Source organism: Coenobita brevimanus, chromosome 110 (genome assembly GCF_032717465.1).
Source record: "Coenobita brevimanus isolate Jiangsu-jjx chromosome 110, ASM3271746v2, whole genome shotgun sequence".
Lineage (NCBI taxonomy): Eukaryota > Metazoa > Arthropoda > Malacostraca > Decapoda > Coenobitidae > Coenobita > Coenobita brevimanus.
In genome coordinates this window covers 33,275,080-33,298,688 of record NC_137063.1, presented here as the reverse complement: position 1 = coordinate 33,298,688, position 23,609 = coordinate 33,275,080, and the positions used below count along the sequence as shown (strand labels likewise).

Sequence of the window (23,609 nt, the reverse complement as noted above, 5' to 3'; positions counted from 1 at the left end):
TTATCTGAGTGTTGAGTTCTTGTATTTGTTGTATGGTGTCTTGTGTATGGGGTGTTGAGGAGTGTCGCAATGTGTCCCGTTGTCTGATGAGGCCTTGAATTTCTGGTGTGAAGTTCGGGTTGTGTCTCTTTCTGTTGCCTCTAGGGATGTGTCTTTTGTCTGCATTTTGTATAATTGTATTGAAAGTGTGCACAGCGGTGTTGATGTTTGTGATGGGTGTACTGTTTAGTGTTTCGAGATGTTGTTCTGTTTCAGTTACAAAGGCCTCCCAGTTGGCTCTCTTATAATTAGTGTATGTGTGTTTGTGGCCAGCTGGGGTGATTCTGGTTTTGGTAGTGATAATGATTGAGAGGTAATCAGAACCTAGGGTTTTGACCACTCTCCATGATGTAGTGGGGGCGAGGTTTGGGGAGCAGATGGTGATGTCTGGAGATGATGGGAGGAAGAAGGCTTGGTGTGGGATATGGGTATGTTGGTCTAGACTGTTTAGTATGAAAAGATGATCTGTCTGGGATTGTAGTACCAGCACTCTGTCTGTGTCAGGGTTGTTGACATGCCAGGCCGATGACTTGGCGTTGAAATCACCACCCAGGATGATGTTGGGTATGTTAGTGATGTGGTGTATCTGTGGAGAGTAATTGTGTGGTACTGTGGGGGATGATTGGGGGGGGAATGTATGTGTTAGCGACTGTTATATGTGATTTGATACCAGTGCGTATTTTAAATGATTGTATTTCTGTTGTGGTGTCATGTGGGGGGAGAAGTGACTTTGGGTGTGAACTGGTATCTGCAAAGTTGATGGATTTGTGTATCAGCGTGATGAGTCCACCGCCACCGCCGTCGGCCCGGTCTTGTCGAATGGTGGTGAAGTTATGAAATGTCGGAGTTTTCTGTGCTCTGTGTAGTTTTGTTTCTTGTAAGATGGCAATGTGTATGTCTTGTTGTTTGATGAATTGTGTGAGTTCATGTTTTTTAGTGCTTGTCTGTGGCAGATGAGTGTGCTTGACCATGGTAATTGCTTGGCTGTGGTTTATAGGTTTGCTTGACCAGGCAGAGTAGGGTAAAACACAAGGAATAAGTGTTGTACAATGTACTGTAGTCGCCTTTTCCAATGGCTTTCAAAGTCAGGGTATGTACAGAGGGGGGTCAGGGGAGAAGTCCATTATCCTGACGAATCTACTTTCTGGACGTGCCGTTGGACCTATTACATCAGATGATTGAGGGATTACTGTATAACTGTTTTTGCTGCAGGTCAAAATGGAAGTCAACCCAGTTGAATAGAGGCTGCATTAGCCCTTCTCCAATCCACTAACCCCCTTGTTTGAGGGATGGGGGGGGAAGTTGAGAAATATTTACAATTAAACTGGAGTTTGGTTTGCCTTGCAAATGCTTATAGATATGTTTGATTTTCTCCCAAAACGACCATATTAGACAGGGACAAAAAGCAAGAAGGCAACCAGGTGACAGACATAAAGAAAAGAAACCAACTTATCCCCTTCGCGCACAATGACTCAAAACGAGTAAAAGTGGTGTTAGTCTGAAGAGGAACCAATGATACACTATGATGCACTTGTTAGTGTTTGTATGAAGGGATGTTGATTCTGGACAAAAATTTTCACCAAAAATTATGTTTTAGCATGAAATGCAGCAATATTTGGTGCGTCATTGATGAGGGTGTCTATTTCCAGGCTAACACTCTCAAATAGTTGGTATTCTCTCAGTTTTCAGTTCAGGGGGTAGAGAGGGGCACATACGGTTTTTGGCGATTTACTCGAAAACTATTGTCCTTATCAGAATTCCGACAACACCACATGAAAGCTCGTGAAATTCTGCATCTAGACATATGCTTAGTTATTGCATTATGTGGGCAAAATTTTGTGCTAGAGTGTAGGGCAGTTTCCAAAGTAGGGCAACTGATCTGTGGAATTCACTACTGATTGAAACAGTGTATGCCAAAACAATTCATAAATTTAAAGACATGTATGATAAAAATGGTTTAATACACGGGACCCTACGAGCCTGACTCATTCCTGTAAAGATACAATTAAGTAAGAACAATTAGGTAGGTAACACACACACACACACACACACACACACACACACACATGGCCGATAATGTAAACATTGAGGGACTCGAATTTCCAGAATTTGATAGAAATACTAATGTCATGGATCTGGTTAAAACACTGATCATGAGGATTAGTGAACTTGAAAGGAAAGTGGAGAATCTAGTGTTAAAGGATGTGTCTGAAAATACTGAGATTACTATACCGAGTCTGATCCAGTCCAATAAGACGGCGAATGAGGAGATCAGGAATTTGAAGCATTAAAATATCAAATTGAGGAGAAAACTAGAAGAGAGTACTAATAAAATGGAGAAGGTGAGTAGTGTATTAGAAGAGCATAAGGCAAAGTGGGCACAATTAGAAGAAGAACAGAAAGAAGTGGTCAGCTTAAGAGAAATCATCCAGGAAGAAAGGGAAATGAACAAGAAAAAATGGAAGAAAATGTAGTGAAAATACTGAAGGAAAAAGAGAAAATAGTGAGAGAAACTGTAGAAATGAACAGATGTGTGGTAATATTTGGAAACAGGGAGGAGGAAGAAAAGGTTAGATCCGTGAGACTCGAGAGAGAGACATGAACCTGGTGAGAAGAATATTAGGCAAGATTGATCCTGAAGGAGACAAGTGGGTAAAAGAAATTTAGGAAGTAAGGAGGATGTTATAAGAAAGGGGAAGCAAGACCAATGAGAGTCAAATTGTCATACTTAAAGTGACCTGGAAACTAAGCAAAGAGGCAGGGATGGAAAATATTATAATACGAAAAGATTTGAATGAAGAAGAAAGAGAAGTTTTAAAATCATTGAAGGAGCATGTAAAGGAAAAAAATGATAAGAGGACAAAGGAAGAAAGTAATACTTTTTTTTGGAGAGTGATGGATATGAAAGTAAGGAAGTGGTATGTGAGGAAATAGAAGTGAAGGAAACTAAAGGGGATGGCTATGAAAGATCAGAAACTGAGGAAGTGGTATCGATGGAGAGAAGAGGGTATAAAAAACATCAAAAATAATTTGAAGGTGGTATATACTAATGTTGATGGTTTAATATCGGCAAGGCTTGAAATTAATGATTTCTTGAGGGAACATGAACCTGATGTCACGTGCTTTGTAGAGACCAAATTAAGAGAAGATATTGATGTTCATTTGGGAGATGGTAAATACGAACTGTGGAGAAGAGACAGAAAAGAAAAAACGGGAGGAGGAGTGAGGATAGCAATGAAGAACAACATAAATGTAGATACCGTGGAAATGGGAGAAGGCAGGGCTGAAGTGATATACTATATATGAAATTAGACACTGGAGAGAATGGCAAGAGAGATACGGCAGTAGTGTATGTTCCCCCTAAGACCAGAGCATGGAACGATGACGAATACCTGGAGATGTTGTCAGATATGGCTAGTTATTTACAAAAAATAATTGAGAAAAGCAACAATAAAATTTTGGTGGGTGACTTTAACTGTAAAGAGGTGAACTGGGAGGAATGGGACTCAGAAGGCAGCGAGGATTCGTGGGGCACTACATTATTAAATAATGAATAATGTGATGACACAATGGGTCAAAGAAGAGACACGGTTCCGAGGTGAGGACACACCAGCAAGGTTAGATTTACTGTTTACCAAAGAACCCGATGTAACAGAATCATTGAAATATTTCTGTCCTATAGGAAAAAGTGATCATGTGGTCACTGAGTTCCAGATGATAATAGGAAACGTCCAGCCAAGAGACGAGCTTCATAGGCAGGGAAGATACAACTTTGGGAAAGCAAATTTTACAGGATTGAGAAAATTTTTGAAAATGCAGACTGGAGAAAATTCAGAGAAACAAGAGAGATACAAAGGAAGTGGGATATCTTTCTAGACCTGTATAATTTGGGAATGGAAAATTTTGTACCAAGAGTAAGAGGGAAAGAAAACAGGAAAAATGAGTGGTTTAATAGAAGGTGTATGACAGCAAAAAAAGAGAGAGATAAGGCATGGAACAACTGGAGAAAGAGAGGTAACAACAGAACAAAGGAAGATTATAAAAGAACTAGAAATGAACACACAAGAATATGTAGAGAAGAAGAGAGGAATTTTGAAAAAGGTATAATAGACAAATGCAAGGATGAACTCAAACTGTTATATAGATTTGTTAATGGCAAACTGAAACAAAAGGAAGGAATCACCAAACTGAAAGTAAAAGGAGAGGTCTATAAAGATGCAGCAATGCAAGCTGAAATAATGAACAAATGTTTCCAATCGGTTTTCACTAAAGAAAAAAGTTTGTGGAAGGGGAGGGAGTGATTAGAAATGTACTGGTGATAAATCATATAAAAGTGGAGGTACAGGAAGTGTATAAATTACTGGAAACTCAAGACGTAAGGAAAGCCCCAGGACCTGATGGAATTTCTAATTGGGTACTGAAGGAATGCAAAGAACAACTGGTAGATAAAATTCACAGTTTAATTGTGTATTCTCTGGAAGAAGGGAAAGTGCCACAAGAATGGAAGAGGGCAAATGTGGTAACAATTTATAAAGGAGGAAATAGGGATGAACCCCTGAATTATAGACCAGTGTCTCTAACCAGCATAGTCGCAAAATTGTGTGAGAGAATCCTGAAAGACAGATGGATAAAATATCTAAAAGAGATGAATATTTTTGCTGAATGTCAGTTTGGATTCAGAAGTGGAAGGTCATGTGTTTCCAACTCGTTGAGCTTTTACTCAAGAGCGATTGACGTGGTACAGGAGAGAGATGGTTGGGTGGATCATGTGTACTTAGACTTACAGTGGAGAAGGCCTTCGACAAGGTACCTCATAAGAGACTAATGTGGAAACTAGAATATATAGGAGGACTGAAGGGGAAACTCCTGGAATGGATGAGAGACTTTTTGAGAGACAGACAAATGAGGACAGTAATAAAGGATACGATGTCTGGATGGAGGGAAGTAACAAGTGGAGTCCCGCAAGGCTCGGTGTTGGCGCCAGTAATGTTCCTGATTTACGTAAATGATATGGTAGATGGAGTGAACAGTTATGCAAGTCTGTTTGCTGATGATGTAAAGATCTTGAGGAAGGTAGAGGTTAAGGAGGATTGTAAAATGCTGCGGGAGGATCTGGATAGGATACATGATTGGTGCCGGATGTGGGAAATGAAATTTAATGTAAAGAAATGTAAAATTGGAAATGGGTAAAAGTACCAGGAGGCCATCACTGAATTATTTGTTGGGTAATGAATTAATCACAAACATGAGAGAAGAGAAAGATTTGGGAGTGCTGGTCCAAGATATTTTGTCACCTGAAAAACACATTAACAAGGTAGTTAGAGAGACTTATAAGCTCTTGACTAAGATAAGAGTAGCATTTCATTATATGGATGAGATGATGAAAAAATTGATAGTGGCCATGATCCGCCACAGGTTAGAATATGCAGCAGTAGTGTGGTCCCCACACAAAAAGAAAGATATAAACAAGATTGAGAGAATACAAAGAACAGCAACCAAGATGGTCCCCAGTCTGGCAGATCTGTCATACAGAGAGAGGCTGGAAAAGCTGGATTTGCCTTCCTTAGTGGAAAGGAGAAAGAGGGGAGACATGATTGCAGCGTTTAGGACCATGATAGGAGTAGATAAAATTGACCGAGAAGATCTGTTAGTATGGGATAAGAGAGCAACAAGAGGACACAGAATGAAATTGATTAAAGTCTAGCTGCTTGAAGGATATCAAGAAATATAGCTTTCCTTACAGAAGTATAGACTTATGGAATAGCCTGGACAAAGAGATCGTCCAGTCTAAGAACTTAAACGAGTTTAAAGCTAAATTTGACTTACTGAGAAACAGCAACGGGAACCCACAAGCATAACACATTTCGTGTATATCACAATTAAGTATACAGGTAAGCCCTTAATTCACGCAAACTTTTTTCACGCGATTTCGGTTATCCACGAATTTTTTGTACAATAATTAAAACAAAATTACAGTATTCAAATAAATAATTTTAATATACAAGAGAAATAAATAAAATATAAAAATGCCTACCTGCTGCCCGTGTGCATACATATATGTATATATGTGTGTGTGTGTGGGGGGGGGGAGGTCTACCAATGCACCACAGTGACCACACAGTCAGTTTGAATCCAATGGTCGAACCATGCGTGACTTGTGAATCGTTATTTGTGGCTTATTTTTCTGCCTTCCAGTGATTGCCTGACTTGTCTGCCAACATGAGGCCTAAGCGTAGTGCTAGTGATGCATGTGGTAACACACCAAAACGGACTGTAACGTGATGTTGCTGACAGAAAGTTGTGTTGGACAAATATAAGAGAGGAATGTAGGCGACAATTCTCCATCAGGACGATTCCCCGTCATTTATTTACACACCAGTTTATTTAGCAAGTACAGTACACTAGTTTTTTACTTATATGAGTTATAAAATCCCCCTGAAAATTAGTTATTAAAGTATTAATTAATCAATAATAAATATATTTATAGAATGACAGGGAATCGTCCATGATTTGATGGTGAATTGACTTCATGGTGAATTGTCTTGGAACCGTGTGTTTGGGGTGAGTCAATAAAGAAGGAGGAACGTAGCATACGGGAGGCAATGAGGGCCAGTGTACCAGACTGTGCTAAAGTGTCTCCACCTGTGCCTGTGAACTGGCTTGGAACCATATGTTTGGGGTGAATGAGTCATCTGTTTGGACAATAAAGAAGGCAGAATGTAGCATATGGGAGCCAGTGAGGGCTTGTGCACCAGACTGCAGAAGTGTTTCCACCTACGCCTGTGCTTGTCAGGTTTCAATGTTAAATTTCTTAACATTTTCGTTGTTTTTCATACTTTATGCTAGTTTATAAGGTGTATGTAGTGCATAAACAGTATTATCCAGATGTAATATAATTAGTAGACATGCGTAATTATGTGCACACAAGGGCAGAACATATACGCGAATTTACCACAAACGCGAAGGGTCTGGGAACGTAACCCTCCCGTGAATTAAGGGCTTACCTGTATTAGGCAAATACAGTACATAAATATTTGGAACGACTTAGACGAAAAGGTAATGCAGGAGAAAAACATTCATGTGTGTAAAAGTAGACTAGATGAATGTGAATATGGAGACAGGACAACAGAAAGCATTACTCAATTCCTGTATACTACAAATAGGTAAATACACACACACACACACACACACACACACACACACACACACAATTTCTTCTCCAAGTCCTCATGTACCCCTTGGAAACTGCTCACTCCCCCTTAGGGAAGTGCACCTCCCCAGGTTAAGAACTACTGCTCTATGACCTCGTCTCAGGTCTTTTTCAGTCTGCCTCTCGCAATGGTACCCCCTACGTTCACACTTCTTACCTTCCACACCCAACTGTCATCCTCCATCCACTCCACATGCCCAAACCATCTTATTTTACCCACTGTCTGATTAATGACCTTAGTGTTCATCCACTATAGCTGCAGCAAAAAAAATTCTGCCATTATTTATAAACTGTCTCTGCCAACTCCTGCCACATAAAGATGCACTTCTTCATGCACTCCTCTGCTCTGTCCTTTCGTTTCATTCTTGGTCTCCTCTCATACTTATTGCAAAGTTAAGTGAGGTATGGCACTAAGAAATTATGTCACTGAAAGACAAAAACGGTGATCATTTAATGCAGAGATAAAATAGTGAAGAGAGTTCAAGAATATACAATGAACTGTATGCATCAAATATGAGGGGCAACAAGCACCAAAAATAAAACTCACTTCTGGCCCTACAGCAATGTAGAAAAGAATCATGAACAGTTTCAGATTATAGGAATGACAAAAGAGCAAGAGGGGGAAAGACATGGAGTACAGTATTAGCAGGTGATGGTTAACTCCTACAACCTGAGGATGTCCTTCCTAAGCTAAATTATCTAAAATGTTGATTGAGTAAAGCATCAGATGGATTTTAAATTGTAATGTAAAGGATTAGATAAACTTTAAATTTAGAAGTGAGTAAAGGATTAGGCACACTTTAAATTGTAGAGCAAGTACGGGACTAGATAGGCTTTAAATAGTATGGGAAGTAAAAGGATAAATAACTGAACCAGTAAAAGATTTTATAGGCTTTAAATTGCAGAGAAAATAAATGATCAGAAAGGCTTTTAAAGTGTACAGCATAAAGGATTAGATAGGCTTTAAATTGGAGATCAAGTAGTAATGGAAGAGGTGTTAAATTGTAGAGCAGAAAATAATATGACTGCCTAATTGTACAGCAAATAAAGCACATGGCAGCCTAACCTGTAAAGCTTTTCAATTTTAAGGAAGCGCACAGCCCCCTGGTAGTCCCCGCTGGCCACATGGAGGGCCTGTCGTGCAAGGGCCTCAGACGTGCCGGCCACCACTGCCGCTACCCGGGCCACCAGTGCCTCACCCGCCCCACCACTGCTACCACCATCACCACCACCAACACTACACACCACCTGCAACACCAAGCAAGCACACAAGCTCAAAGGCCTGTATTCTCATCAACTAAGGAGGCTTCCTAGCACCTCTTTCTTACCAGCTTATTGCTGTACATGACACAATATATTATCTTAAACACTGTTTACGAAAATGTATGTCAGAACTATCAAGATTTAGGTACTACAAAATATAACATTATGGTGTAGCATTAAAAATAAATTGAAATGGAAGAGTTGCTTGAAAGCCTCTTAAGCTGACAAGAATACTGCAGAAACTGGATCATGCAAGCCACTAACCCAACAAGAATAAATTTGAAAGTAAGATTTTTAGCAGCTACAGAGGATTTACAGTAAGTCCTCATTATGCCTTAAGCAACCTTTCTTGACACTTTTTTTCCCCCATTAACCCATGGATTGTGAGCCACAGTTCAGGCTGGGTAGCGTCACGTTGCGAGCCACAGCTCAGGCTGTGCTTGTCGTGCATCACTGCTAACTACTCCATCCGTACGCAAACTAATGCATGGTTCTAAACAAAGACAGAGAGAGAGAGATTTTATTTCTTTTCACCAGGTGATGCCCTGGATGTTTATCTTCAAGTTTATAAAAAAAAAAAAAAAGTTTGTTTTTTATTTTTTCACTACTCCCCTATGTAAACCTACACATGGCCCTATGCGAAGACAGAGAGAGAGAGAGTTTTTTTTTTTTTTTTTTTTTTCACCAGATGATGTCCTGGATGTTTACCTTCAAGTTTATAATAAACAAAAACTATTTTTTTTTTCTTCATTTTTTGTGCACCACAGGGTGGGATAAAAAAAGGTAATTGGACAATCCACAGGTTAAGTCAACAGCAATTACAGGAATATTGTATGGTATGTTAACCTCCACTGCTATCTATAAAGTTTATTTTTGAGTTTCCTACAATGTGCAGAGGTTGTGGTATTTTGGAACCTATCCCTGACTTATAATGAGGACTGTCTGTTATGCTGTACCGCATGCACAAATCTGTAATAAAAGTGAGAAAGTAAAGCTCAAAGTGAGAGAGAAGTTGCATGTCTGCAGAAGCATGTACAGTATTACAAACATCAAAATAAACAGTTATAAAGCCTGCAAAAATCCAGCAAGTGGTGAGAGAACTACAGACACGAAGCTGCAGACTGATAATTTATGATCTCTGATAAAAGAGAAATTAGTGAGATGTGAGTCAAAATGATAAGTGAATTTAGTATTATGACCCAATTCAACCCCTGAAAAGGGTAATTTTTTTGGTTTAGTATGCTTAGTACCATTACTTTGAACTGTACAAGGTACACTAAACTCTTCAGAACCAAATTATCCACTATGAGTGACAGTTACCCATCACAGTCAAGATTCATCAGTGTTGCAGTGCAGCATTCCATCCCTAGTATACACTTTTTTCTTTTTTTTTTCTTTTTTTTCCCCACTGTACAAGTAATGTACTGTAATATACTGCACTGTGGTTGCATATACAAAACACAGTTTTCTCTAGCCATTTCATTACTATTAGAAATTAAGGGTACATAAAATGCTGTAAACATTCACTGGATCTGATTAAAAAAAAAATTGTCTATGTTGTTTGTGATTCCAACCCTATCAGGTTTCAGCCCCGGGCAGATTACGAATGTCCTGGAGTCAGTCGCTCTCACGATGACTCGCATCCTCGCCCCAAGATTTTTTTTTTTTTTTTATCGGTCTTTGTAAATACACTTTTCATGATAGAGTGCTGGTTTTGGTGTCATTTTAAAGCTGAATAGTTGTACTTTAGCGCAGCATGTTCAAAAAGGGTAAACAAAAATCAAAATGACAAGCTGAAGTTAGGTGAAAACCAAAAATGTTATACCTTGCCATAGAAAAATATTTGCCTAGATTATAAGAATAAAGATATATAAATGTGGTTTGAACCATGCAAAATTACGATAAATTACTTTTACAATGATATACAGTTTATGACTATTTATGCATGTTATTGCACGGAAAAGTGAAAGAAAATAGATGCACAATTTTGCGTGATTCTTGGCCGTATATTCACTTAGTGATCTTTTTTTTTGACCAGTCTGTGTACATATACTCTTCACAATAGAATGATGGATTCAATATCATTTCAAAGCTGAATAGTTGTACTTTATCACAGTATGTTCAAAAAAGAAAAACATCTTTACAATAGAATGATGGATTCAATATCATTTCAAAGCTGAATAGTTGTACTTTATCACAGTATGTTCAAATAAGAAAAACATCTTTACAATAGAATGATGGATTCAATATCATTTCAAAGCTGAATAGTTGTACTTTATCACAGTATGTTCAAAAAAGAAAAACAAAGAAAACAAAAAGTCTAACTGACAAGCTGAAGTTACGCAAAAACCAAAAATAGTTTACCTTGCTGTAGAATAATATTCGCCAAGAATAAAGTTATAAAGAAACAAAGCCATGAGTCATACCAACTGCACAGTACCTGCCATGCACAGAGCAAGCATTCCTTGATGTCATGCTCAAGTCTTTTTGTTATGACGCTTAAACTCGATTTATGGTGAATATTTTACAAAAGTATCATAAGATGATGCATAAATGCATCATGGGAATCTCTATGGTTGGATCTGAAATGATATCAAAATGCATCATCAGAATCTCAAAGGGTTAATATACAGTAATACCTCGATATACGATACCCCTAGATGCGATACAATGGCTTAACAATGGGGATAATAATACCACCATACTCCGCCAAATGATGGCCAAACCCCGGTTTAATGATGGGTTTTGATTTTTTTACCAATTTTGATGATATTCTGTGTGTTTAGGTTGATTTATAAACTGTTTTTAGGCTTAGCTTAATGTGTTTTAGCCACAGGTGGGGTGAACATTGTCATTTTGGGGTACAGTTTACTAAGCTTGATTTTTTCCAGACATTTAATGATTTTCAGAGTCTATTTGTTGGTTTTAGTAAGTTATTTACAGGTGTTGGGCTTAGGTTTGCTTCCTTGACAGCTATTAGGCCATTTAGATTGGCTTTGAACTTGTATTTGGGCTCATTTGGGTGGGTTTTGGGCTTGGTTTAGGGGCGAAACCAAGGCTGGTAAACGCTCCACATTACTTTGCAAGTTAAAAGTACCCAGGTGTATGATACCCCGCATAACAATGGGGTTTTACCTAACCAATTACAGTACATTCTTAAACTGGGGTATGCCTGTACATACAAGCAATTACTTTGGAGATAAAGTGTATTTCAGGGCTCTTGTTTGGCGAGCCACAGCTCGCAAATGCAAGTATTTTTCCCCTTTGACGAACAAATTTTACATGCAAATCACCTTTTGGCAAGGAGAAAATACATTCACTTTGACGAGAAGTAAACTACAAAATAAGTAAATCTCACTTAAATGAACAAAAAAAGCACGTTGTGATCTATTATTGTGTCTTTCCTTGTCGCTGTTGTGAATGTTTAAAACCTCATTATATGATTCTAATCATCACAATGTGTAAATAAATAAGTATATTTACTGCTCGTAAAATATTTCAGCTCGTAGTCAGTTTGGCTATATTTGGCTCGTAAATCTAAAACCTCAGGAGCCAAATGGCTCGCAACCATCGGCAGTTAGCAAGAGCCCTGTTTTTCTACTTTTAAATGACTTTATATTTTCTTAAATAAATGAAAGAACAGATTTTATTAAGGTTTCAATTCATTTCAAGAAAAATAATATTTATCACCATATAATGACATTAATTATACTTCAATGGAGATGAACATTAATTCTCAAAGTATTGTATGAAAGAAATTGGACATTTCATAAACATAAACAGTGTCAACATGGTGCTGTGGAACAAAGTAACTTTTTGTATGGAAGGGCTGTTTGTTTGTTTTCTTTTCTTGTACTGTTCTTTTACATTAAAATAAAGAAACCAATGACTGATCAACAGTAGTGAATAAAGATTCTGAAAGGTGAGTGTGTATTTGAGTTAAAACTACCGTACTCATATCAAGCAACCTTTCTGCAGTCCTGGTCGAGACAAACTTTTTTTTGTCAGAACTGCCCTTCCAGAACTTGGGTGCGTCTTTCACAAGGCAGTGTCTTATATGCTGCGAAATACGGTATCCAATAATCAGATTTGGTTAGGAAGCAGCTAAGTAATGATGAAAGTAAATGTTTGTTTTACCCAATGATGCTAGACTCTTGTAAGTCTTCCACCATTTATTTCTCCACCATTTTAGGTGTGAACTAAGGCTATAATAATTATTATCATTTTCCAAAAAATATGGCAATATTCCACATCCGGTTCACAGCCTTAAACGTTAAAATGTCTGAACCCAAAACTATGGAATATTTAGATCCTGTATTATATCACTGTGATTAGTGGTAGGGGGGGGCACCCATCATTCACCAGTGCAGTGGTACCCTGTTTTTAGGGTAGCTCTACATCAAGTGGCAAGCCAAATTATTTCCTGTAAACAAGGAAATCATTTACAATGCTGGGTTGTAACCTTATAACCAACCGACACGTGTTCCATACATGACAGCAACTGGGTTGGAGGAGGGTTAGTGCTCCTCCCTGTAAAACAACTAACTAAAAATACGAACAAGAAGCCTCGGACCAAGACTGACCAAAAGATGACGACATGATATGGATGGCGATATGGAATGTAAGGGGTGCAAATGGTGAGGTGAAAGAGAAAGAGACTGTCCAGGTGCTTGAAGGTGCAAAAGTGGATGTATGCAGATTAAATGAAACTAAATGAAGGGGTGAGAGTATGAAAGAATGGGAGCATGGATGGGGTATATCTGCAGGAATAGGTGAGAATGAAGGGGCAAAAGATGGAGCATGTATTGTTGTGAGTAACAGATGGAAGGAGAATATAAAAGAGTATGGATCAGTTGGCTCGAGGACTGTGTGGGTAGGACTGAAAGTTGGACTACAAATGTTGGCGACTGTGTGCATGTATGCACCAACGCAATCGTGCAGACAGAGTGAGAGAAAAGTTCTCAACAAATCTGGAAGTGTGCATGGAAATGTTTGAAAGGAATGAGAGAGTGCTTTTGATTGGTCATATGAATGGTAAAGTAGGGAATGTGAAGGTGGATGGAGTAGTTGGTGAGTGGGGTGTGCTTGCTAGGATTGACGAGAAAGGCAGTGCTTTAGTGGACATTTGTGCCGGGAGGGGGTTGGTGATAGCCAATACCCTCTTCAGGCACAAAATGATCCACAGGTATACATGGCGAGTGATGAGAGGGGTGGATGGTGAATGGAATGAACCGAAGGCAATGATTCATCATGTGTGTGTGGATGAAAGGATGCAAAGATGTGTAATGGATGCAAGAGCATATAGAGGTTGGAGGAGTGGACTTTCTGACCACCACTTGGTGATAATCACAATCAAGGTCCAGGTAAAATGGAGAAACAGAAGAAGGGAAGGACGGGAGGAAGAAGTAGATGCAAGGAGAGTGGAAAGGTTACAAGAGGATGAGAAAAAGGCAGAATATAAGAGCGAAGTGGAGGAACGACTGGGTAAATATGAATTGGAGCAGATGGGGGATGTGGAAGGTGTGTGCATGACATTCACAGAAGAAATATGTGCAGCATGTGAGGTGGTGTGTGGGGTGAAGAGAAGACGGAAGGGGGTGCAAGGAACAGCATGGTGGCATGAAGAGGTGAGACAGGCTGTGGCACAAAAGAAAAAAGCAAATAATGAATGGATGAGAAAAAGGGACGTGAAAGAAGTTGAGAGACAGAAGAGAGAGTTCTATCTAGAAAGGAAGAGAGAGGTGAAAAGCTTAGTAAGAGAGAGTAAGAACAGAATGGATGAGGAATTTGGAAGGAATCTGAATGTCAAATGAAGGGAATGTAAGAAAATGTTCTGGAAAGAGGCAAACAGAGATAGACAGGGTGGCAATAAAGTTAGTAGAGGAGTGAAAGATAAAAATGGTATATCACTAAAGGAGAAGAGAGAAAAAGTGAGCAGATGAAGAGAACACTGTCATGAACTGTTGAACATAGAGAATGGAAGTAATGCGAGTATAAGTGGAAGGGGAATGGCTGCGAGAAGGAGGGAGGTGACAAGACAGAAGAAATCAGTAGGAGGGAAGTTGTGGAAGCAACGAAAAAAGTCAAAATGGGGAAAGCCCCAGGAATTGATCGAGTGTGTGGTGAAATGCTGAAGCATGGGGGAGAGACAGTAGTAGAACTGATATGGAAGATGTGCAGATTAGCCTGGGAGGAAGGTAGAGTTCCGGAGGATTGGAAGTCAGATATAATTATTCCCTTGTACAAGGGGAAAGGGGAAAAAGATGTGTGAGGAAATCATAGTGGCATTTGGCTTCTTAGTGTAATAGGAAAAGTATACAATAGGATACTTATTGACAGAGTTAGGGAAATAACTGAGGAATTAGTTGGCGAAGAACAGGGAGGCTTTAGGAAGGGAAGAGGTTGCATAGATCAGATATTCATTCTTTGATCTTTAGCGAAAAAGTTTCTAGAGAAGGGAAAGAAGTTGTACGCAGCCTTCATGGATTTGGAGAAAGCAAATGGCAGGGTGGATAGACAAGGATTGTGGAAAGTATTAAGAATACATGGAGTAGATGGGAAGTTGATGAAGGCTGTGAAAAGTATGTGTGAGGGTGCTAAGGCTGCAGTGTGTGTGGATAGTGATCTCAGTTTTTCTATTTGAAGGCTGGGTTGAAACAGGGATGTGTCATGTCTCCATGGTTGTTCAATCTGTATATGGATGGGGTTATCAAAGAGATACAAGGTAGGGCAGTGGATGTTGGAGTGGCCCTAAAGAGAGAAAGCAGTGTTTGGAAACTCCCTGTACTGTTGTTTGCAGATGATACTGTGCTGTTAGGTGAAGACAAAGGGGAGCTGCAAGGCTTGGTGGATGAGTCTTGGAGAGTGTGTAAGAAATGGAATCTAAAGGTGAATGTAGGGAAGAGTAAAGTTATGGTCTTTGAGAGAGGTGAAGTCAGTGAATGTACAGTGAGGCTGGATGATGAAGAAATGGAAAATGTGAGTACATTTAAGTACTTGGGTAGTGTGATAAGTAAGGATGGAAGTTTGGAGGGCGAAGTGCTTGAAAGGGTAAAGAAAGGTTGCTCGTTCCTTGAAGACAGTGATAAGAAACAGAGGAGTGAGCATGGAAGTGAAAAAGTTATTACATGACAGTGTTATGATACTGTACCAACTCTAACGTACGGAAGTGAAGCTTGGACGTTGTTGGAGGGACAGAAGTCAAGAGTGAGAGCAGTGGAAATGGGTTACTTGAGAGAAGCCTGTGGAATCACCCAGAAAGACAGACCAACAAATCTGAAGGATCGTTGTGGTGTGGATGTGGATGTGATAGGAAGCGTTGGGAAAATCACACTGAGGTGGTTTGGCCATGTGGAGAGGATGGAGTGTGAGAGACTGACAAGGAGAGTGTATGTGAGTGAGGTGGAGGGGGAGAGAGGGAGGGGAAGGCCAAGGATGAGATGGAGGGATGGGGTGGAGAGGTATATGAGAGAGGGGGGTGTGAACTGGGAGAAGGGCAGTGAAATGGCAGGGGAGAAGGTTATGTGGAGGCGATTTGTTTGTGGCCACCCTGTATAAGGGATTAATGCATCTGGCAATAGATAAACTGATTACAATGAAACTCAACACAAAAACAATACAGTAATCATTTGCATATCCAAACCTGCATTATACAAACCACCATATTTTCCGAACCTCCATTTAAAATACAGTAGTCCCTCATTTATCCGAATGCTCAGTATCCAGATGTGTTCATTATCCAGATGCTGGGGCTTGGCTCTATTACACCTTTATCCAAATTTACTAGCTATTATCTGGACGTAAAAGTCCCCGAGATCTTCAGCCGGCCAGCCAACACGTTCAAACATTTGGTATTGTGCCCACTGGGCTCGAGCCATGAGCAGGAAATAGTCCGTAAACCACAACCAGAGCTAAAATGTCCGTCCACCCCTGTACTGAATGGTCAAAGTTGCGCGATCGTCCTATCACTCCCAACAAACCTCCAGCACTCGAATAATACGACTGTAACCCGCAAGCGGTGTCAAAACGTCCATACGCATTCCCCACTGAATGTCTAATATCGCACAGCTACAGGGGCTAAGTCTTTCCGAAGTGCCACCTCCATCGAACACAGACCATAACCCACGAGTACATATTTGGTGACAGCGGCCGTCTGCCTTTCTACCTAAGGTCGAAAGTCCCCCATTCGTGGTGAATTGTTTCCGCATGGCCACTCGGCGTCTAACAGACCGCAAGCTACGAGTAAATGTACGGTAATAGCACCTGTCCACCTGTTGACAGAAGGGGTAGAATCCTTCCTACAGCCTTGCATCTTCCCCCCTCCCATCCCTCCTCCATATCCTCCTGGCTCCCTCCTCACTCCTTCAGTACGTACCTTCCTCTGTGGTGATAACACTGGCTCGTGAGTTTTTAAGGATGTTTTTGCGATTTATTCAACTACTATTGGTCATATCGAAATTCCGCATTAACCACAAGAATGCTCATGAAATTCTGCATCTAGACATATGCTTATCTCTTGGAAAGTGTTGGCAAAATTTTGAACTAGGATGGTGGGAAATTATGTGAAGGTAAGTTTTACCTCTGAACACTTTATTATTGCTGCATTTCTGTAATTTTACTTATCAGTTGTATGTCTTCCCTTTCCTCTCCTCCATCCTTCTATCCATCCATCCTCTTCTGTCTTTCTTTCCTTCATTCATTCCTCTTTCATCTGCCTGTGGATGACTTTACACTCCCTCTTGTGTCTTTCTTTCTTCATTCTTTCCTCTTCCATCTGTCTGTGGGTGACTCTACACTGAGTGACAAGCCAAATAGTTTCCTGTACACCAGGAAACCATTTACTACGTTGGGTGGTAAGCATATAACCAAATTTTGGCTCCTGGTGGTTTAGTGGGTAATAACGGTGCTCCAGTCGGATTGAGTCGATGAAGGTTTATATCCAAGGGATGGTTGGGGTTTATTGCTCATGTAATGTCACTCAGGAATGAGTGAGGCTGGTCACTCTCATCATAAATGCCAGGACTTGCCTAGCCCTGGGCTCCTACATTCTTCATGGGGCAACATAGGATTGGATGATGTATGGATGAGTGGATAAAGCATGTCACTGGTTCAACCACAGAACCCCTTATGTCCTTCAATATATATATATATATATATATATATATCTATTGCCAGACTCCTCAATCCCATTTGAGGTGGCCACAAACAAATCGCCTCCAAGTCGCCCTGTCCCCCGCCATTTCACTGCCCTGCTCCCAACTCACACCCCCCTTTCTCATATACCTCTACACCCCATCCCTCCATCTCATCCTCGGCCTCCCCCTCCCTCTTTCCCCCTACACCTCACTCACATACACTCTCTTCATCAGTCTTTCACCCTCCATCCTCTCCACATGGCCAAACCACCTCAGTGTGTTCCTCAAAATGCTTCCTATCACATCCACATGCACACCACAACGCTTCTTTATATCGTCATTCGTCAGCCTGTCTCTCCATGTGACTCCACAGGCTCCTCTTAAATAACTCATTTCCACTGCTCTCACTCTTGACTTGTGTCCTTCCAACAACGTCCAAGCGTCACTTCTATTCGTTAGAGTTGGTATCACATTACTGTCATGTAGTAACTTTTTCACTTCCATGCTCACTTCCCTGTTTCTTATCACTGCTTTCAAAGAACCAGCAACCTTTCTTGCCTGCTGTACCCTTTCAAGCACTTCACCCTCTAAACCTCCATCCTTACTCATCACACTACCCAAGTACTTAAACGTACTCACATTTTCCAATTCCTCACCATTCAACCACGCTGTACATTCACTGACTTCACCTCTCTCAAAGACCATCACTTTACTCTTCCCTACATTCACCTTTAGATTCCGTTTCTTACACACTCTCTCAAACTCATCCACCAAGCCTTGCAGCTCCCCTTCGTCTTCACTCAACAACACAGTATCATCTGCAAACAACAGTACAGGGAGTTTCCAAACACTATCCTCTCTCACCAAGGCCACTCCAACATCCACTACCCTACCTTGTACCTCTTTTATTACCCCATCTATGTACAGATTGAACAACCATGGAGACATGACACATCCCTGTTTTAACCCAACCTTCGAAGAGAAAAATTCACTTAGTTCACCATCCACACGCACTGCAGCCTTCACACCATCGTACATACTCTTCACAGCATTCAACAACTTCCCATCTACTCCATATATTCTTAACACTTTCCACAATCCTTGTCTATCCACCCTGTCATATGCTCTCTCCAAATCCATGAAAGCTGCATACAACTTCTTTTCCTTCTCTAGAAACTTTTCCACTAAAGATCTAAGAATGAATATCTGATCTACACAACCTCTTCCCTTCCTAAAGCCTCCCTGTTCTTCTCCAACTAATTTCTCTGTTCTTTCTCTAACTCTGTCAATAAGTATCCTACCATACACTTTTCCTATTATACTAAGAAGACAAATGCCCCTATGATTACCACACACTTCCTTTTCCCCTTTTCCTTTGTACAAGGGAATAATTATACCTGACTTCCAATCCTCCAGGACTCTACCTTCCTCCAAGGCCAATCTGCACATCTTCCACATCCATTCTACTACTATATCTCCCCCATGCTTCAGCATTTCACCACACACTCCATCAATTTCCGGGGGCTTTCCCCGATTTAACTTTCTTCATTGCTTCCACAACTTCTATCCTACTGATTTCTTCTGTCTTCTCACCTCCCTCCTTCTCCCAGCCATTCCCCAGCCACTTATACTCGCATTACTTCCATCCTTTATGTTCAACAAGTCCTTAAAGTGTTCTCTCCATCTGCTCACTTTTTCTCCCTTCTCCACTAGTAATCTACCATTTTTATCTTTCACTCCCCTGCTAACTTCACTTCCACCCTGTCTTACTCTTTTCACCTCTTTCCAGAACATTTTCTTACAGTCCCTCCACTTTACACTCAAATTCCTTCCAAATTCCTCATCCACTCTCTTCTTACTCTCTCTTACTAATCTTTTCACCTCTCTTTTTCTTTCTACATATAACTCTCTCTTCCGCCTCTCAACTTATTCCACGGCCCTATTTCTCATCCATTCATTGTATGCTTTCTTCTTTTGTGCCACAGCCTGTTTCACCTCTTCAGTCCACCACGCTGTTCATTGCAACCCCCTCCGTCTTCTCTTCCTTCCACACACCACATCACATGCTGCACATATTTCTTCTGTAAATATCCTATACACACCTTCCACGTCTCCCATCTGCTCCAATTCATATTTGCCCAATCGTTCCTCCACTTCTCTCTTATACTCTGCCTTTTTCTCATCCTCTTGTAACCTTTCCACTCTCCTTGCAACTACTCCTTCCTCTTGTCTTTCCCTTCTTCTGTTCCTCCATCTTACTTGAATCCTAATTCTGGCCACCACCAAGTAATGGTCAGAAAGTCCACTCCCCCAACCTCTATAAGCTCTTGCATCCATTACACATCTTCGCATCCTTTCATCCACACACACATAATCAATTATTGCCTTCCTTTCATTCATTCATTTCACCACCCACCCTTCTCATCACTCACCATGTATACCTGTGGATCATTTTATGCCTGAAGAGGGTATTGGCTATTACCAACCCCCTCCCAGCACAAATGTATATATATATATCCATCCATCCATCCATTGCCAGACGCCATGTATCCCAAACGGGGTGGTCAAGGGCTTAGAGTTAATTGTTTTACAGGGAGGGGCACTAATCCTCCACCAACCCCACTTGACACGTAGGGATGCCAACAGCATCTGGTGTTCCCAGGCGGTCACCCATCCAAGTACTAACCAGACCCAGCGTTGCTTAACTTCGCTGATCGGACAGGAAGCGGTGTACTTAACGTGGATATACTGTATATATATATACATAAATATATATATATATATATACATAAATATATATATATATATATATATATATATACAGCAGGGAAGGAAGGTTGTTGGTACACTGAAAGCAGTGATGAGAAATAGGGAGGTGAGTATGGAAGTTAAGAAGTCACTGCATGATGGTATTGTGATCCCTACCCTGACGTATGGAAGCGAGGCGTGGACCTTGCAAGAGGGGAACAAGTCAAGAGTGAGAGCAGTGGAAATGAGTTACTTGAGAGGAGCATGTGGAGTGACGTGGAGGGACAGGTTGACGAATGAAGAAGTGAAGGAACGTTGTGGGGTAGATGTGGATGTGGTTGAGAAGATTAGGAGAAATACACTGAGGTGGTTTGGACATGTGGAGAGAATGGACAATGAAAGACTGACTAAGAGGGTGTATGTAGGTGAGGTGGAGGGAGGGAGAGGGAGACGTAGACCGAGGATGAGGTGGAGGGATGGAGATGAGAGGTATATGAAGGAGGGGGGGGGTGAGTTGCGGGGAGGGTAGTCAAATGGTGGGTGACAGAGTGACTTGGAGGCGTTTTGTCTGCGGCCACCCTTTGCAGGATTAGGGCGTCGGGCTATAGATAGATAGATAGATAGATAGATATAAATATATATATAATATATATATATATATATATATATATATATATATATATATATATCCATCATCCAATCCTACATTGTCCCATGAGGAGCGTAGGAGCCCGGGGCTAGGCAGTTGGTCCCGACATTTAAGATGAGTGACCAGCCTCACTCATCCCTGAGTGGCATTACGTGAGCAATCAACCCCAACTACCCCTTGGATATAAACCTTCACCGGCTCAATCCGATTGGAGTGCTATAATTTCTCAATAAACCACCAGGCGCCAAAATTTGGTTATATGGTTACTACCCAGTGTAGTAAATGGTTTCCTGGTGTTCGGGAAACCATTTGGCTTGTCACTCAGTGTAGAGTCACCCACAGGCAGAAGGAAGAGAATAGAATGAAGGAAAGAAAGCAGAAGAGAGAGTGTAAAGTCACCCATAGGCAGAAGGACAAGGAAAGAATGAAGGAAAGAAAGACAGAAGAGGTTGGAAGGAAAGAAGGATGGAGAAGAGGAAAGGGCAGACACCCAACAGCAGCACTACACTGAGTGAGTGGATGGTGAGTGCCCCCACCCACCACTTATATATATATATATATATATATATATATATATCGCCCCCACCCACCACTTATATATATATATATATATATATCGCCCCCACCCACCACTTATATATATATATATATATATATAAGTGAAAACAATATCTCTCCAAATACCCCCTTCCCCCTAGTTTTTAATGAACCAGTAATACAATGCTCACCTGATTATAATTGACAGTGACTTGTGGACCAAGGACAAGTGTTGGCTGCAGGATGGTGCTTGGCTGTGGCTGGTGTGATGGTTGCTGTGGTGGTTGCTGCTGTGGCTGCTGCTCCCACTGTTGCACTGGGGGTGATGCCACTCGCATCTCACTCCCATGTTGTGTCTGTAGTTGTTGTTGATGATGCCATAAGAAATTAGCATTGGATATGGCTGGAGTGGGTCTAGTGCCTTCTGGTGAGTGCTGCCATCTGTGTTCAGTGCCACTGTATATGGCAGCAGTTGGCAATGTAGAAGCATGAAATGTGGCGGGAGCAATACTGTGGGCAAACTGGCCTGCTAAAGCACCTGACAACTGGGAGAGACTACCCGGCCTGCCAACAGTGTTGGTCCACAAACCAACTGGTGTCGAATGCTGCTGAAAAGGTCTGATCTGTGCACAAGTTGTTCTGGGGAAGAACTGACCTGTGTCTATAGACTGTTTTGGCATGACACCAAGTGTTTTAGAGGATGTAAAAATATCCAAATCTGAGAAAGCTGTTTGTGGTGTAGTGTGCTGGTGAGGCCCCCTCCCTTCCTCCCCAAGGGCCCCTGGTTCCCTTCTTAGAGTGGCAGAAGTTCCTCGAGTTCCATGTTGCTGTCTGCTAAGGTGCTGCTGAGGGGGTGGCAACAGAGGAACCACAACTCCAAGTTTGACACTGGGAACAGACGACTCTTTCACGGGCAACTCTTGCTTTTTCTCCAGCTCAGTAAATGTGTTGGCTGGAGCCAGATCCTTTCCCAGGGATTTTTCAAGTTCTGCAATGAATGACGGGTCTAGTTTGGGCAGTGGTGATTGGTGAGTGGGCTTTAATGGAGGTGGGAGTGTGAGCTGTGGTTGGCACGAAGACATGGACATTAAAGGTGGCATCTGTGGTGGTTGTTGAACTGGAGGTGCTCTTGATATAGTTGGACTGAGAACTGCCACTTGCCTACTTTGACTTCTGCTAGTATGAATTTGACTGGAATGCAGGGAATATGAACTAGTTGTGGGCAGCTTCACAGCCATGTCTTCTTGGTGATACATTGGTTTCAGTGCTGTACTTGGCTGTGCTGAAGAGGTGCTGGTAACTGAAATAGTGTTGGGTTGTTGTGCTACAGAGCTGATCCACATACTGCTGATTTGTGCATTTAGTTCTGCTTCTGTATTTCGATTCACATTGGAGCTTTGAGGCTGTAAAGGGCTGATGGATGATGAACATAAAACTTGTGCCAAAGATCCTGAGTTACTAATTAAATAGGAAGGATTTGAGCTGCATTTACTGTGCAGTGAACTTACTATACTTTGATTTTGAGCCTGAGACAATTCTGTTAAAGATGTGTTGTGCTGTGAAGTGCTTTGTGGTGAGCACACTGAGGATATTCTTGGGGCTATTGTATTTTCGGAAGTTGACACGGGGTCCTCTGACGCCACAGATTTACCTATGTTGGTGTTCTTGGCAGTTTTGGCACTTGAAAATGACATGTTTTGAGAAGGAGAATAAACTAATGAATCTACTGTTCCCTGTAACCCTGGGTTAGTTTCAGGTGACTCGGCAGGTGGCTCATCATAGCACCGGATATGTGAGGTGTCAAAGGGGTCGTACTTGGACATGATTCGTTTGCTGGTATCATCCTCTCTTCCATCCTTCCCAACTGTCAGGTCATTTCCATTTGTAACACCTGCACTTCTCACAACTTCAGCACTTTCCTCCACCGCATTGGCATAACCACAAACATTAAGGTACTGTGCGTTCTCTTCACTTTCTGCTGTGTAGTTCACTACCTGGCTCTCATCATCATCCCACTCACCATCATCAT

The 23,609-nt window shown here is 41.1% G+C and overlaps 1 protein-coding gene and 1 pseudogene across 1 annotated transcript in view; both read right to left on the bottom strand.

Annotated features, from left to right (window-relative positions):
- Positions 1-23,609, bottom strand: part of Ack (activated Cdc42 kinase) — a 438,035-nt gene that overhangs the window by 18,740 nt on the left and 395,686 nt on the right. The window contains exons 15-16 of the mRNA XM_080286247.1: positions 21,772-23,555; positions 8,316-8,497 (exon numbers count right to left, since the gene is read on the bottom strand). Of these exons, the coding sequence (XP_080142373.1) occupies positions 8,316-8,497; positions 21,772-23,555 (1,966 nt within the window). The remainder of the gene's footprint in view (positions 1-8,315; positions 8,498-21,771; positions 23,556-23,609) is intronic.
- Positions 20,284-20,402, bottom strand: LOC145417646 (5S ribosomal RNA; annotated as a pseudogene).